Source organism: Pteropus medius, unplaced genomic scaffold (assembly GCF_902729225.1).
Source record: "Pteropus medius unplaced genomic scaffold, Ma_sr-lr_union100, whole genome shotgun sequence".
Classification (NCBI taxonomy): domain Eukaryota; kingdom Metazoa; phylum Chordata; class Mammalia; order Chiroptera; family Pteropodidae; genus Pteropus; species Pteropus medius.
This window is the reverse complement of record NW_024356335.1, coordinates 230,892-245,714: the sequence shown is the minus strand read 5'-3', so window position 1 is coordinate 245,714 and position 14,823 is coordinate 230,892. Positions and strand designations below refer to the sequence as shown.

The following is a 14,823-nucleotide window of genomic DNA, read 5'->3' as shown; positions in this document are numbered from 1 at the left end:
GTAGACACTTGTACACCAGTATACCATACTCATTACACACACACGCATGTTTGTTTACTTTCACGTATTCCTTCCTCTGATGTCAAAGATGCTTTCCAGTATCCACTGTCTTCTCTTGGTAAAAAAACAAAATTTTAAAATCTAAAAGGATCCAAATAGATACCCATGAGGTATAGTGACATACTGGAATAGGAATGAAAAAGGTCTGACAGCCCCAAAACTTGGTTTCCACAATTGTAAAGGAGAAATAATATTCCCTTTGCCTGTCTTCCTAGGAGGATGAGATGATGAATAGGAAACTGCTCTGTATAGGGCCCTAAGTAATATGGTGCTATTATGCCTCATTTTCTACTTCAGTATAATGTTCTAAACCTATTCTTCCTGGTTTCCCTCTACTTCTGCTAAAATTTATTCGCTTTTTCCTAAATGTGGTTTGTGCTTTTCGTAAAAAAAATAATACACCTACTGAGTTGAAAATCATGCTAGTTTGGTACTGGACCCCCTTGGTTGAAGCTCTTATTGTCTTGCTTTTATCTGCTTTGTCTTTTATTTCAGTATATGGCCTACTTTAATTTTATCTTCAAACTTTTCTGAGTTTTTAAAATGTCTCATTATACTTTAAATCTCAAGAGCTCTTACTATCTATTTGTTTTTATGGCATTCTACTCTCTTTTAATAGATGCAAAATCTCTGAAAATGTTAGTTGGTTGTTTTTTTTTTTGGAAGTTTTCTTCTAAGACTTGCATTGTTTCTGTTTCCTAATTCTTTTATTCTGGGCTCTGTATTTTATGTGAGAAGATTATCTCAAAAGACCAGTGATCTCTGGCTGACTGTTAATAAGAGGAGGAAAAATCTAATTAGTATCAGTAACCTAGATTTTCTGATTCTTAGTTCAAAGTTCATTTTAATCATATTGTGATGCCTTCTGTCTTACAATTTTTGAAAAATCAATGACTTATTTATAGCCATAAGAAATGTCTAGAATAGTCCCAGAGTCTGCAAAATATATTAATACTATATACATTTAATATATATTTAGTTTTTATTCAACCTGAAATGGAAAAATTATACAAAAATCAACACAAAGACTGATTTATGAAGACTTCAAAAAATCTCAGTGCCACAATTCTCCCCTCCTTAAACTTCCTAAAATCTGCTCACATAACAATAAATTCTGGTTTGCCAATAATTTATTTAACAAATCTTTTATGATACAAAAACATATAGTGAAATTAAAACATTTCCTGCAAAACTGCTGTGCAGATTTTTTAATCAAAACTGAAAAGCTTCAAAAGGTCTCAGAAACCACTCTGTTACCTGAGAGCCTGTAACCCTGTTGCTTTATTTTCAAGTTCAAGGAGATGGACAACGCATTTATAGCACAAAAATTCAAGTTTACCCAATTCTTAAAATACTGAGACCATTATTCAAGTAAAAAGGAAAAACCATTATAAAAGGCTCAAAAAGGAATTTATGCAGCAATAAAGCTTAAAGAAAACCCTTTCCAAATGGAATTTAGGGTGAATCAACAGGTCCGTGAAAAATTCAAATATTCATTCTGATGTAAGATAGTTCTCTCATTAAAGTGGAGCACTTGTCCTTTTGTAACTGCTTTTCTGCTCTAAGAGGGAAAAAATACACCTTCACTAATAAATCACTGTACAAAAACAAAACTAATTTATAAATATAACGATCAGTACAGTCTTATTTTAAAGTGTACTATAAAATAATTTCAACGCAATCACCAAAAGCTTATGCTTCCTGATATCAGTCATATACCATATAAAGCTAAATGTGCTGTCTTGCCCAAGCTCAAAGTAATTGAGTCTAAAAATATACTTTTTTCTCATTCTGAACTAGTCAGATTGGTATTTAACCCAAACATCATCAAATGTTGCATTAAATATGCCAGGACGAAAAGGTTACTTAAATATAAACTCTCCAAATGTATCCCATAGAGACTGCCCCCAGCTACAGAAGATGGTATGAGTGCATCCAAGCATGTCCCCCTTTCCCAGCACGCACGCGCGCACACACGCACACACATACACACGTGCACAAATAAAAATTAAAAAGCGATACAATGAATGTGAAAATAGAATTGATAGTTGGAAAAAACCTTAGAGTTTATACAGTACAATGAAGACACGATAAACTGGAAAGATATCTATCTGATATTAAAGAAGCAGTTGGAGAAGGGATAGGGGAGCTTTATTTTTCTTTAAATTATTATATCTTCTTAGTTTTTACTAGACTGCGACACTGATAGAGATTCTAATGTGAAAAAAAAATCTCTAATAACATCTAAGTTTGGTATTAGGACAAAAATGTAAAAATCTATTAACTAAAGCTCCTATTAAAAGAATTGTCTTTCCAGTCAATAAAAGACCTACCAGCTCAATTAGCCGTTTCTAGGAAATTAAACATAAAATTTGTCTTTTCTATTCTCACAGGCTAAAATCTTACTGGAAGAAAAAATTAAAAGGCTCAGCCTCCCAAAAGTAAAATCTACTGATTTAACATCAATTTTCTATTAAAATTAAGTCTCTAAGATTCCCATATTTGCTGAACTAAAAACCCTCAAGTAAACTGTGCAAATTTGATCTGATTATATTCACCAACATACCTGAAAAAAATATTTTTTTAGAACTATGCCACTTAAATAAAGATGAAATGTGTACAACTGTTTTTCAGAATCCAACAGAAAAAGTTTTCCACTTGAAATAGCAGTTAAAGATATCACTAACATAACTTGTAATTTCAAAATGAATTCTAAATTTGATACAGCTCAGAATGAAATTTTCTAATATTAAAGAAAAAGCAATCAAGTTTTTGGGAAAAAAACCTCAGAATCCTAAGTTTAAATTTTATAATTTATTCACTTAAAATAAAAAAGTTTAAATAGAACACACTGGAGGTTAAAATCAAATTGGTATCTAAAACCTAAAGTCATAAAGCTGCCCTATATTTTAAACAGGGTTGGAAATTTTCTAATATCATGATGGAAAACCAAAGCATATCTATTTTATAAATATCTATGTCCTTTCTTGGATTCAGAAATCCACTTTCACTCACGTCCCCTGAATTTCTTCCGTTTTCCATATCACTGAAAATCACTGTCAAGTTCAGATTACGATATCTAGCCAAAGGCAGAGATCACATAAGCCCCCTGAAGACTTCCAAAACATTAAAAGCAGCAGAAAAGTAGAGGAAATACTCTCGTGCCTGAAGCTGCTGAGAAATCCTTCTTTCTTTATAGAAAAATAAATCTCTTGCTTTAAAGACAATCACTTTTAAGAACAAAACATCACTGCTATAAATACACAGCATTCTCAATTAATAATTCTATAGAATAACAAAATCCTAGAGATTTTGCTAGTACTTTGGCTTAAAAAGAAAAAAAAAAAAACCAGACTATTAAGAATTGTATCTCAAAGGATTTTTTTTTCCAGAAAGAAAAGAGCAATAAAAGAGATACAGATAATTAGAATTTCTCCTCTCATCTAAAAGTGGATTCCTTAACACTAACTGAAAGGCTGCTTTTAAACAGAATTAGCTGCAACTTTATTAGTTGGTTCCATGTAATCACAAAGAGAACATCTCAATTAACCCCCTTCTATTTTAAAAAATGAACTAAATGTACATTTTTCTATAAAAAAGATTTCTAATTCAATTCAAATATTCTCAATACACACATACACAAAGGCATGGGCAAATATACTGCAACAACCACTTTCTACACACACATTTCTTTAGAGCTCTGAAGCACGGCACAAAAAGTAGCTCAGTTTTTCATAAATTGTCTAATATTTGACTGTACTTTTGCATCACGGTTCAATTGCAAAATTCTAAAAAATGTTTCGGTGTCCATATTATTCACTGTATTGCGAATTCTCTCAAGAGAATAAGACATAAAACATTTGGTTTTCTAAATGAGTGTTGAAACTTGCAATGTAGTTATACTTTGGCATATATAAAGGAAATTTAAGACCCTATTAATTCATCACTGTATTCTAATATTCCTTGTTAAAAGAAAGCAACTATATATGAAGCCCAAACAACTAGAAAGAACCTGGAAAAGCAACAAGAAAGCGATGACTTTTTAAAACGCTGACACTTCACGCTCAGGTTCAGTCATGCCAGCTGGAGAGAGGTGTTAGATATGGCTTTATTCTCTTTAAATCTGAGAACCGTAGTCATTTCCATGACATTATAAAAACTGGAACCAAGAGCAACTTATCTTCATGGTCCTGATTCTCTGGATTCAAAAGCACTTTTTAGAAAATCATTTCTGCAAACTTAGAAGGCTTTTTGGATGGATCATTTGTTTGCTATTGCTTAGAGTTAAATTATTTTGTTCCAGATTTTCTAGTGAACAAGGAATACGAAGAGATAAAAAGACACACACACACACACACACACACACACACACACACACACACACGGAGCAACCCAACATCTGAACCACCTCAGACATGGAATCCCTTAACGGGGCCTTCGCTCCTAACTGTATAAGGGTCCTTAGCTATGGTCTGACTTGCACAAGAAGTACACATGGCCCCTGAGAGGCGTTTTAGTCCCCTTTGGAAAACACTGTTGGAGAGACTATAAATGACACAGTTGCAGAAACTGTTACTAATAGCCAGCCAGGTGGTCAAGAAGGATGCGACGCGGTTGCTGTGGCCGGTGGAGCTCTCCAACAAGAAGTAGATGATGTATGGCAACCAGAGGATGTAAAACACACTAGTGATCCGGAAGAGGACCATGGCATAGCGCTTATCGGGACAGGCCTGCACCTCCCCAGTCTCCCCGCTCTGGCTGCTGAACCGGGCTTGCCTGTCGCTGATTTCCTTTGTGTGCTGTTGGCAGATGCGGAAGATGTTGAAATAGGTGAAGCACACGATGAGGGCTGCTGGGGCATACAGCATCATCACGATGAACAGGGTGAAGTAGGCGTCGGTGTGCCATGCCTCTGCACACCACTGAAACACATCTCCGTGATATCCAGGTTTGCCCCAGTGAAGAAAGGAAGGCAGGAAGACCAGGGTGGAATATAGCCAAATCAGGAAAATACACAGGCGCAGTCTCCAGGGTGTAACCAGGGTGTTATAGGTTAAAGGTTTAGTGATGGCAATGTACCTATCGATGCTGATACAGGCCAGAGAGGTCATGGAGACACTCTTGAGAACGGATACAACAAAACCAAACACCTGGCAAGTCAAGGCCTCCCCTACTGGAAGGGGATAGTGGAGGAGTGAGAAGGAAGGGACCAGGCAGCTGACCCCAACCAAGAGGTCGGCATAAGCCATAGTCTGGATGAAATAACTTGTGGTGTGGTGGTTCAGCAAAGGTGCACAGTGAAATACAAAAATCACAATGATGTTGCCAGAAATAATCAACACAGTCAGGAAGACAATAATCACCACTTCCAAAAGGCAAAAATCGACAGTTTCCAAATAGCCAAATGCCAAGAGGCAGAAAGGGCGGCCGCTCTCATTACCATCCAAGGTGGAGTTCATCTTGAGCTCAGGAGTGACCTCTCACTTCATGCTGCTGCTTGGCTGCTGCCAACAGTTCAAAGGAGCAGCCGCTGTCATTGCAGTCAGCTCTGTGTGTCTGTAAAAGCGCCCCAGGACCTCAGTCCCCAGGCTGGCGATGCTGCGGCTCTGGTGCATTGCCTGCAGTGCACTCCCCCTTTAAATCCTGGACCAGGGAGAGCCAGCAGCAGCTGTATGGCTAGTCCCCGACGTGGCCATAGAGTCAGGTTTACCATACACAGAGTGCCCGGGGGGCAAGGCAAATTCTGGGTACAATATCTTCAGGCCAGTGAGGGTAGGGGGTAGGGGCAGAAGAGAAGGGAGGAAGATTAGGAGCTTCAGCAGGAGTTGGAATGAGTCTCCTCTGAACAGCTGATAGAAGAAAAGGAGAGAGCATTTTATATTTTGCATCCCAATGAAAAAAATCAAAGAATCTGGCTAGCTCGGGCTGGTATCGACCCACCCACTCCTTCCTACCCCACCCAGTACGACTGTTCATGGCTACCCTCAGCAGCGCCCCACAAAACTGGTCCTTACTCCACAGAGGAGGCACAGCAACAGCAAGCTTTCATGATCAACATGAAACAAAATCAGCTGCAGTCAGATCAAGCTACCCCCATTTTCCTTTCACTGGAGCCTTTTGGGGGAGCAAAGGAGTCTGCTTATAGCATTTCTGAAAACATTTGACCATAATCACTACTGATAAAATTAGCTAAAATAACTTATTTTCATTGATTCCCATGTACTATTTTGCCTCTTTGAAAACATATCAACGGAATTTATCTGTCTAGCTCAATTTCAGAGCGTTACCTGTGATTCTGCATGCTGTAATCCAAACAAAAGCCACAAACCATCCTTAACAGAAAGCCTTGCAAAGCAGGAATGTGCCTCAGCCCCGTTTACTGCAGAACTGAGACACAGAGGGAGGGGATAAAGGAGTAGGAGGGGAAATAGAAAGACGAGGGGGCTTGGGAAAAGGAAGAAGCGGGGGAGGGGACAGAAAACGCCTGAGGGGAAAGAAAATGCCAGTGCATGCACACAACTCCGGCATCCTTAGCAGCTCATTGGGATTCATCACAGAGAGGCGCTCCCCGACTTCCAGACTGCACGGTGGGGGAATAACTTCACATGCCCGCAGTGCAGGGTTTGAAAGCTGTTTCCTCGTCTGTCTGGAATCCCCTTTGTAGCCGATGAAGAGAATTCAGACTGCTAGTAAGGAAAAGGGGAAAGAACCAGGACAGAGTGCCAGCCAGGAATTAGACCGAAACGCACTGCCAGCCAGAGGGGTAATGGTGAGAGGAAATTCCTATTTTCTTGCAGCATTTTCCCAAGGAACAAAGAGCAATGGTAAAGAATGAAAGCGTGTTGACTGCCTGGCAACTGAGGAATCAGAATCCAGCCGCACAAGCTCTAGCTAGAAGGCTAACTGTTCAGCATTAATATTCTCTCATGATTCACTGGATGTCGGCTGATATTAAGAAAGATGACCAAAATAACAAGCCAACTTAAAAATCAGTTTTTCAGGAGAAATATAAAGAGCGTCTCACCCATTCTGAACACTGCAGATACAGTACACACACAGAACAGGAATTACATCGTTCCTGTATTAGACACTATGCTGCAGTTTTAAGATGTCATTTCTTGTTTCTAGTTTGCTGAGAAGCAGTACACAACTATATGAATCAAAAGATGGAAAAGTAAAGGTACCGATTTCTACCAGGATTGAAAATTACAGGAAGTTCCATGGTACAAATTAGCCTTTGAATCTCAGAACACACAATCTTGTTGGTGACTCCGTAAAACAATGCGCCAACTGGGATAGCAGCACTGTGCCTCTACCGGTAACGTCATAAATGAAGACAATTTTCAGCTAATTAGAAAATGTGTATTTTTATTATCTTTTCCTCCAGGTGTCTGTGGACTCTCAATTCATCTTTCCAAATAAAATTCCACAGACCCAGTAGAATAAAAGAAAAAGGAATGTTGGTATTTGTAAGCATTCCAGGTCTACCCTCCTGGGTGGAAATATATGCTGTGTGATCCAACGTTCATTTTTTTATTTGTTTCATATACATCCTTTCTCATTGCAGGCAAATGGCCACCCATAATCAAAATTCAATTAACTGCATTTTAAGAGCTGAAGCACTGTGCTTATTACACAAAGGCAAGAAACTCAAAAACCTCCTGAGCACAAGCTTGACAGCGATATTTGACAGGATTACTGGCCAACACATCAAAGGGTGGCACAGTAAAAAGACCCATGGCACTGAACACCCCTCTGGTTCAAATCCTTGCTCTAAAATTACTTAGCCTCTGTTAGCCCCAGTTTCATCGCCTATAGGGCGAGGGTCAAACTCCCTACTTCACGCGGTTGTTGAGAAATAAAGGAGACAGTATATAAAAAGGGCTTAGCAGTACTTAGCACCCAGGGAACACACAACTTTACTCGCTTTCTCTTCATACAATTAAAACTGCCTGTGTTTTCCTACCAAGCGTGTTGCACTGCTGGAGGCTGGGCGCCTCTAGATCCTTAAGTGCCCTCTCTCACTGTGACTGCCCCGTTCTAAGGCACACAACAGTCATTTGGACACTTTGCTGTCACTCATTCCTCAAATACACCGAGGCTATGCAAGTGAAGGTACCGGGAAAGAAGGAATGATGACGACGTGGCATCAATTACTCCCTCCGCACAGACGACTTCTCTGCCTATGTCTCCAGTCCTGACTTCACCCCGGAGCTCCCCTTTCCAGCCATAGCTTGCCTGCTCGTCACGCATCTTCCACCTGGATGCCCTAGAGACTTCAACCACAGCACCCAAAGTTAAATACATTTCTCCCATCAAACAGGCCTCTCTTGTTTTTTCCCCAGCGTTTTCCCAGGCGCTCAGGAATGAAACTTAGGAATCGTCTTGACCACTCTCTCCCTCAACGTGCTGTTGGCGGTCACCGCGCCCTGGGAATCCATTTCTACGATGCCCTCACGTCGCTTCCTCTTTTCGTTTTTAACACTTCACTTTAGGCCATCGTTAAATACTGTCTAGACTTTCAGTCTTACTCATTTTTCTAATCTATTTATTTTTGCCGGGTTGAACACCAGTAGCACATGCTGTGCTATGGTACTCCACTGTTCAAGACGAGTCAATGGCTCCCTGATGCCTTTCCAACCTGATATCGCTATTCCACATCCCCCCAAACACCTCGCCCTCCAGCCAAACCAGGTTACTTTCACTATTCTATGCCTCTGCCACAGACTTTATTTTTGAGCTCCCATTTTTTGAGTGCTTAATAAATACTGAATTGGGGGGAAAAAAAAAAAAGGAATGATTTCTGAGAGTTGTTTCAGTAAATGGAAAAAGCATTCACCAAAGTCACGAGTCCAGGCCTTTCCAACTCCTTGTGAATTCAGGCATGTAACTTATTCTCTCTACATCTCAGGTTTCTCACGTACAGTTAGGCTGATAAAAACATATTACATTGGCTGATAATGTTAAAGAATTAAAAATGTAATAAAAATGCAATAAAAGTACAAGTTGTTACAGTACTATCATTAGTACAACAGTTCTCCCAACTTTGTTTCTAGTTTAGTAAAACCACTCTTGGAGCTGTAATCAAAATACTCACATAGGAAACTTTAAAAAAAAAAAAAGCCTGACAGCCACATTTTATCAAATCAGTCAAGAGTTAAACTGTTTTGTTTTGGATTAAAGAAAAACATTTTCTTCAGAAGAGACAAATTATTAATGACATGGGGGGCAAAAAATCTTTGCCCTCACAAAAATCTATATACATTCATTTCCTTTTTAAAATAATGCAGTATCAAGATCAACTTTTTTTGCTTGTTTTTTATAAAAGACAGTAACTATTTCTGTATATATCTGAGTGGAAGGAAATATATTAAAATTCAACTGTAGTTTTCACTGGTTGGTGGAATTACAAGTAATTTTAAAATTTTCTTCTTTATGGTTTTCTACATTTTATGAATTTCCCAATTTCTATGTACTATTTCTATGTATTACTGAAGCAGGTTTTTTTAAAAAACAGCCAAAAATAATATATACAATGTCATTTTGGGTAAAGCTAACAAAAAAACCTGGCCACGAGATGTCATCCCAAAGCCCCACTGACTGGATGATGGCAAGTTCTGTCATCTACTTCATGGGGTCCAGTTCCACTTGTCCTTAGGCCATCATAGCAACATCCCCTCAGATAGCCACTGGTACTCAATTTAACTCAAAATGGACCCTCAGAGCTCCAGTTAAAGAATGTAATTGGATGAAACATGAAATTGCCAATATTTAACCATTTCATTTCTGGTTAATACTTTCTGATCTACACAAATGGCAACTTTTACATATACAGTTTAACCTAATATTAACAATTAAAATGACAAGATAACAGACCAAAGAGGTAATGAGGCAGAAAGAGAAATGAAACATGAAACAAAAAAGGGGAAAGACTGTTCAAATTATATTTACCCTTCTTCCCAATCTATCTGGTGGCTTAACTAATACACATGAGAAAGGGTCAATCTCAGTTCTTCAAACTCGTAAGATACACTTCTGGGCATTATCTGTCACTTATTATTAGGTAAAAGTGAGCTTTAAGTGTTGTGTTGATTTATTTAACACATTATTTAGTGTAGCTGATCCTCCCTCTCCATCTCACATTCATCCCACATTCAATCACCAAATGACAAGGATTCTACCTCTGATATGTCTCTCAAACAGTATTTCTTTCTCTATCCCTTCTGCCACTGCTCCAATCCAAGTGACAATCATCTCTCACCTGATTTCCTAACAGGTTTCACTGCAATTAATAAACTCCATTCTAACTTCAAGTAACCGGAATGACCTTTCTTAAACTAATAATGATAATACAAATAATAACAATAACTAAGTAGTAATTCACATTTACAGTGGGCATTATCTAAGTTAATTCTGACAACTTTACAAATAAGGTACCCTTATCCCTTTTTACAGAAGAGGGAAAAAAAGTCTAACGTTAAATCACCCAATGTCAACAGCTTGAACACAGAACTATGATTTGAATCAAGATAATCTACCTTTAATGGACACTGTAAACTATACCGCCTTCCAAACCTGAATATATGATTTGCCTGCTTAAAATGCTTCAATGACTTTCTTTTTCCTGAAATCTTAAATATGCTGTACTTTAGCTTTCTAAGATCTGGCCTCTATCTACCTTCCCTGGCCTTATCTCCTTTCACACACTATAAAATTGCCAAGCTCTTTCTTACCCTTGAGCACATGCTTTTCTGACTTTTAATATCTCCCATGCTATACAGCACCCCATTCTACTTGAACAATCCCTCCCTCCCAGGATGATTTCTGAACCTTTGATGAGAAGTCCTTCTTGTCGTTTGCCACAGAGCAATATGTGTTTTCTGTTCCATAGCTCTCATGAAACTTTATTGTAATTGGTTCCCTCGCTAGACTATAGGCTCCCCCAAACCAGGGCACAGGTATATTTTAGTCATGGCATATCCATGAGACCAAGCACAGCGCTGGCACAAAGCTGACTTTCAAAGGTATTTTTGATCGACTAAACAACAAATGCCTAATAAAACAAGCATTTCTGCTTTCAGATGGAAAAGATCTTTCAAGTAAAACCCAGTAACTTTAATTCATCTATAATTATTAGGTTGATGCACTTGAAATTGCCGACTATAGATCAAAAACTGTCAAATATCAGCAATTTTAATATGATCAAAACTAATATTTTCCAGCCTTATAATTCAGGAAACCTTTAGAACTCCCTGGACAGATAGGACTTACAGAAAGTCATCAGTGGGGACATGAGTTTACAGAGATAGGATATGGGGACTGAAAATTATTTTCACAAACAACAATTTGAAGGAAACTTGTCTTAGCCCATTTGAGTTGCTATAAGAAAAGTACCATAGACTGAATCGTTTATAAATAACAGAAATTTATTTCTCACAGTTCTGGAGGCTGAGAAGTCCAAGATCAAGATGTTGGCAGATTCAGTTGTCTGGCGGGGACCCACAGCTGTCCTTCATTGTGTCCTCACATGGTGGAAGGGGCAAGGAAGCTCTCTGGGGTCTTTTTTATAAGGGCACTAATCTCATTCATGAGGGCTCTGCTCTCTTGACCTAATCACCTCCCAAAGGCCCCATCTCCAAACTCCATTATATTGGGGGTTAGGATTGCCACATATAAATTTAGGGCAGGACACACATTCAGTCTACAGAAGACCTACTGTAACAACTGCTATATGGAAGCAGACAATATAGTTCTAACTAAAACTCCACTCACAACCTATTTTCTTACAAAATCAGACCGACAGAGTATTCAGTTGTGAACAGTAGAATCATGGGCTATTTTGGGGGACAGAAGTCAAACACGCTATCTAATTTTCCAGAATGTTAAAGCTTAAAAGAACCTCATTTCAGAGAAGAAGCCATAAAGGCAACGGGTACAGAACCTCACCTGAGGTCACATTAACTCGTGGCAGAGAGAAAATTAGTACTCAGGCTTCCTAACTCCAACGCCAGGGCTCTTTTGGCTAAACTGATCCCACAGGCAAGCTCTTACAATTAAATATTATTGAATCCTTGACTATTACCAAATCTACCAGAGAGGTATCTTTAATTAAAAACAAAATAATCTGTGTAATAATAAAGTTATAATTAGATATTTAAATTATTTTTTCAGACTGGTAAAACGTGGTTGGGTCTCCCTCTAGGGCTTCACTCAATCAGAAATTTAAATATTGGTTACATGGTCTAGTTTAGGTTCTGTATAAAAGCTTAAAATACATGGCAAAAGAGTCTTACCACTAAAGTTTATCACTAAAAATACTACAGAAAACAATGCAAACAGGTTTCAGAAACACAAGGCTGACTGAATGGAAGCAGAGAAACATCAGAATATGTTGTTATTTCATTATTCTCTCATTATTAAAAGGATCAGTTAAGAAAGCAGTTCTGACATATTTTCTACTAAGCAAAATAAATAAAAGAACAAAAAAGTCACTGACATAAAAGGTAAAAAATAATCAAAAGAAAAAAGAAAAAAGGCTAGAGGATAATTCTAGAAACTGGAGACCTTTGAAGTGCCTCATTTTCTCCTCCATTCTCGACTCCAATTTATTTGATTCACAGGCCCAAACAGCTACAGGTCTTAGAACTGGGGTCTTAGAAGCCATGGGAGTCTCTGTGGATTATTCACTAGAGTTTCTTTCCCCTGGGTCTGTCTGATGTGTTCTCTGTAGAGACCAGAGGTGAGGAGCCCTTAGTCAAACACCAGAAAGAAAAGAAAACAAAGAATCTAGGACTATTTGGTCTGTAGAAATTTATTCCATGAAGCCAAGGGCAGTTTGAAATCAAGAAGTCTATCATATGTTGATAGATTATGTATTTACTCTATCAACGAATTAAAGAAAATCATATTCATTAAGTGCTGAAAAAGCTTTTGATAAAATTCAGTAGATATTCTTAACAAATCTCGAAGCCAGAGATAAAAGAATATTACGTAAAATAAAAATTACTTACAAAAAAAAAAATGAAAAGCATGCTTTCCAAAAGACTGAAAAACAAAAACTATTTTAATTCGAATTGGGAACTTGATAAGGATGTTGGTTATGACCATCATCATTTTACACTGTCTTAATGCTTCTATCAAATATGAAAATAAACCAAAAAAATTTAGTAGCCTGCATAAACAGTTAAAAGAGAAGTAAAACTGTTTTTGCTGCTGCTGATAATGTATACCCGAAAATCAAAAGATGCTAGTATAAAATCAGAAGGACTAATCAAAATATCAAGAGGTAGATACAGAATTTTTAAAAATCAATGTCTATTCTGTATTGTAGCAATTAGCACCTAGAAATAGAAATTGAAAAAAAATATTCTATTTGCTATAGCAAGAACACTCTAAGATAATTCTTAGAAATAAATTTAACAGGAGAGAGGCATAAGACATATACAAAGGCAACTTTGAAGTTTTTAATGGACTTAAATTAAGATCTGAACAAAAGGGAAAATATACCATATTATAACAATATAACTTAAACCCTAAATTAATATGTAAATTAAATGTGATTCAAATTAGAATCCTATAACTTTACAGGGTGGCTGTGGTGGTAAGAATGGAGAAGATTTTCAAGTTTATGTGGAAGATTAAATATGCAAGAATAGGTTTTAAAAATAAAAAACAGTGAAAAAGACATGCTTTACCAGATATTAAAACATAACTCAAAGCCGCTTTAACCAGTACTAATATAGAAACACACAAACAGATCAATAAACAGAACAATCTAGAAATCATTCCCAGTATATACAAGAATTTAAGCTATAACAAGATGATAGTTCTATTCAACAGGAAAACAGAAGGAGCATGACTAGATTATCCATCTGGGAAAAAGTAAAATTGGACCACTATCATTTGCCATGTGCAAAAATTAATTCCAGATGGATTAAAGATGTAAAAATATAACACATACAAAAAAAATCTTGCAAGAAAATTTTGGAAATTACATTTACAAAATCTAGAAGTAGAAGAGATCTTAACTAAGGCACAGTTTTCTACATAAAAACCGAAAACGTTTCGTATGGCATGAAACCATAAATAAAGTCAACAAAAAAATCAAAATCTTTGTATAATAAAGATACAAAGGATTAATATACATAATATATAAAGAATGCTTAGAAACTGACATCTTAAAAAACCTTAATAGAAAAATGTACAAATATGAAGAGGTAATTCATGGAAGAAAAAATTGGTCAAATTTACTGGTAGTCTGGGAACTACAAGCTAAAGAAGATATGCAGGCATCACTTATACCCACTGATAGCAAAAATTAGATACAGTGGTAACTAATACTGTTTGGAATATGAATCAAAACATACTTTTGTCTTACATTGCTGGTGGAACTGTGAACTGTTACAGCCTTTCAGAGAAGCAAACAGGATGGTAGACAATTAAATATGAAAAGCGAATAACTAGTTTAAAAAATGTATTATCCTTTGATCCAGCAATCACACTTCTGAGACTCTATTCCATAAAAGTAAGATTCAGAACACATGTAAGGATTCAGTAAAACACTATTTAGCGGCTAAAAACTGGAAACAAAGTAAATGTCTACCACAAGAAGAATGGTCGAATAAAAGACTACACTTAAAAACAAACAAATAAGTATATAATCACGTGTTTACATGAAATTCTGTATAAGTACATATCTGTATAAAGAAATTTTTATTTACGTTCAAGGACAGACAAATAGGAAGGGCAATGGAAAACAACTAG

General features: G+C 37.1%; 2 protein-coding genes across 10 annotated transcripts in view; both read right to left on the bottom strand.

Moving 5' to 3' along the window:
- The window catches only part of RABGAP1 (RAB GTPase activating protein 1), a 132,342-nt gene that overhangs the window by 49,087 nt on the left and 68,432 nt on the right, over window positions 1-14,823 (bottom strand). The window lies entirely within an intron of this gene.
- GPR21 (G protein-coupled receptor 21) lies at window positions 716-13,027 on the bottom strand. Its single transcript, XM_039861503.1, has 2 exons — window positions 6,348-13,027; window positions 716-5,909 (listed from the first exon to the last, which is right to left on the bottom strand). The coding sequence occupies exon 2, from the start codon at window positions 5,517-5,519 to the stop codon at window positions 4,470-4,472; it is 1,050 nt and encodes a 349-aa protein (XP_039717437.1). The 5' UTR covers window positions 5,520-5,909; window positions 6,348-13,027; the 3' UTR covers window positions 716-4,469.

Coding starts and splice junctions, on each gene's coding strand:
- GPR21 (XM_039861503.1), bottom strand. CDS start 5,519: ATGAACTCCACCTTGGATGGTAATGAGAGCGGCCGCCCTTTCTGCCTC.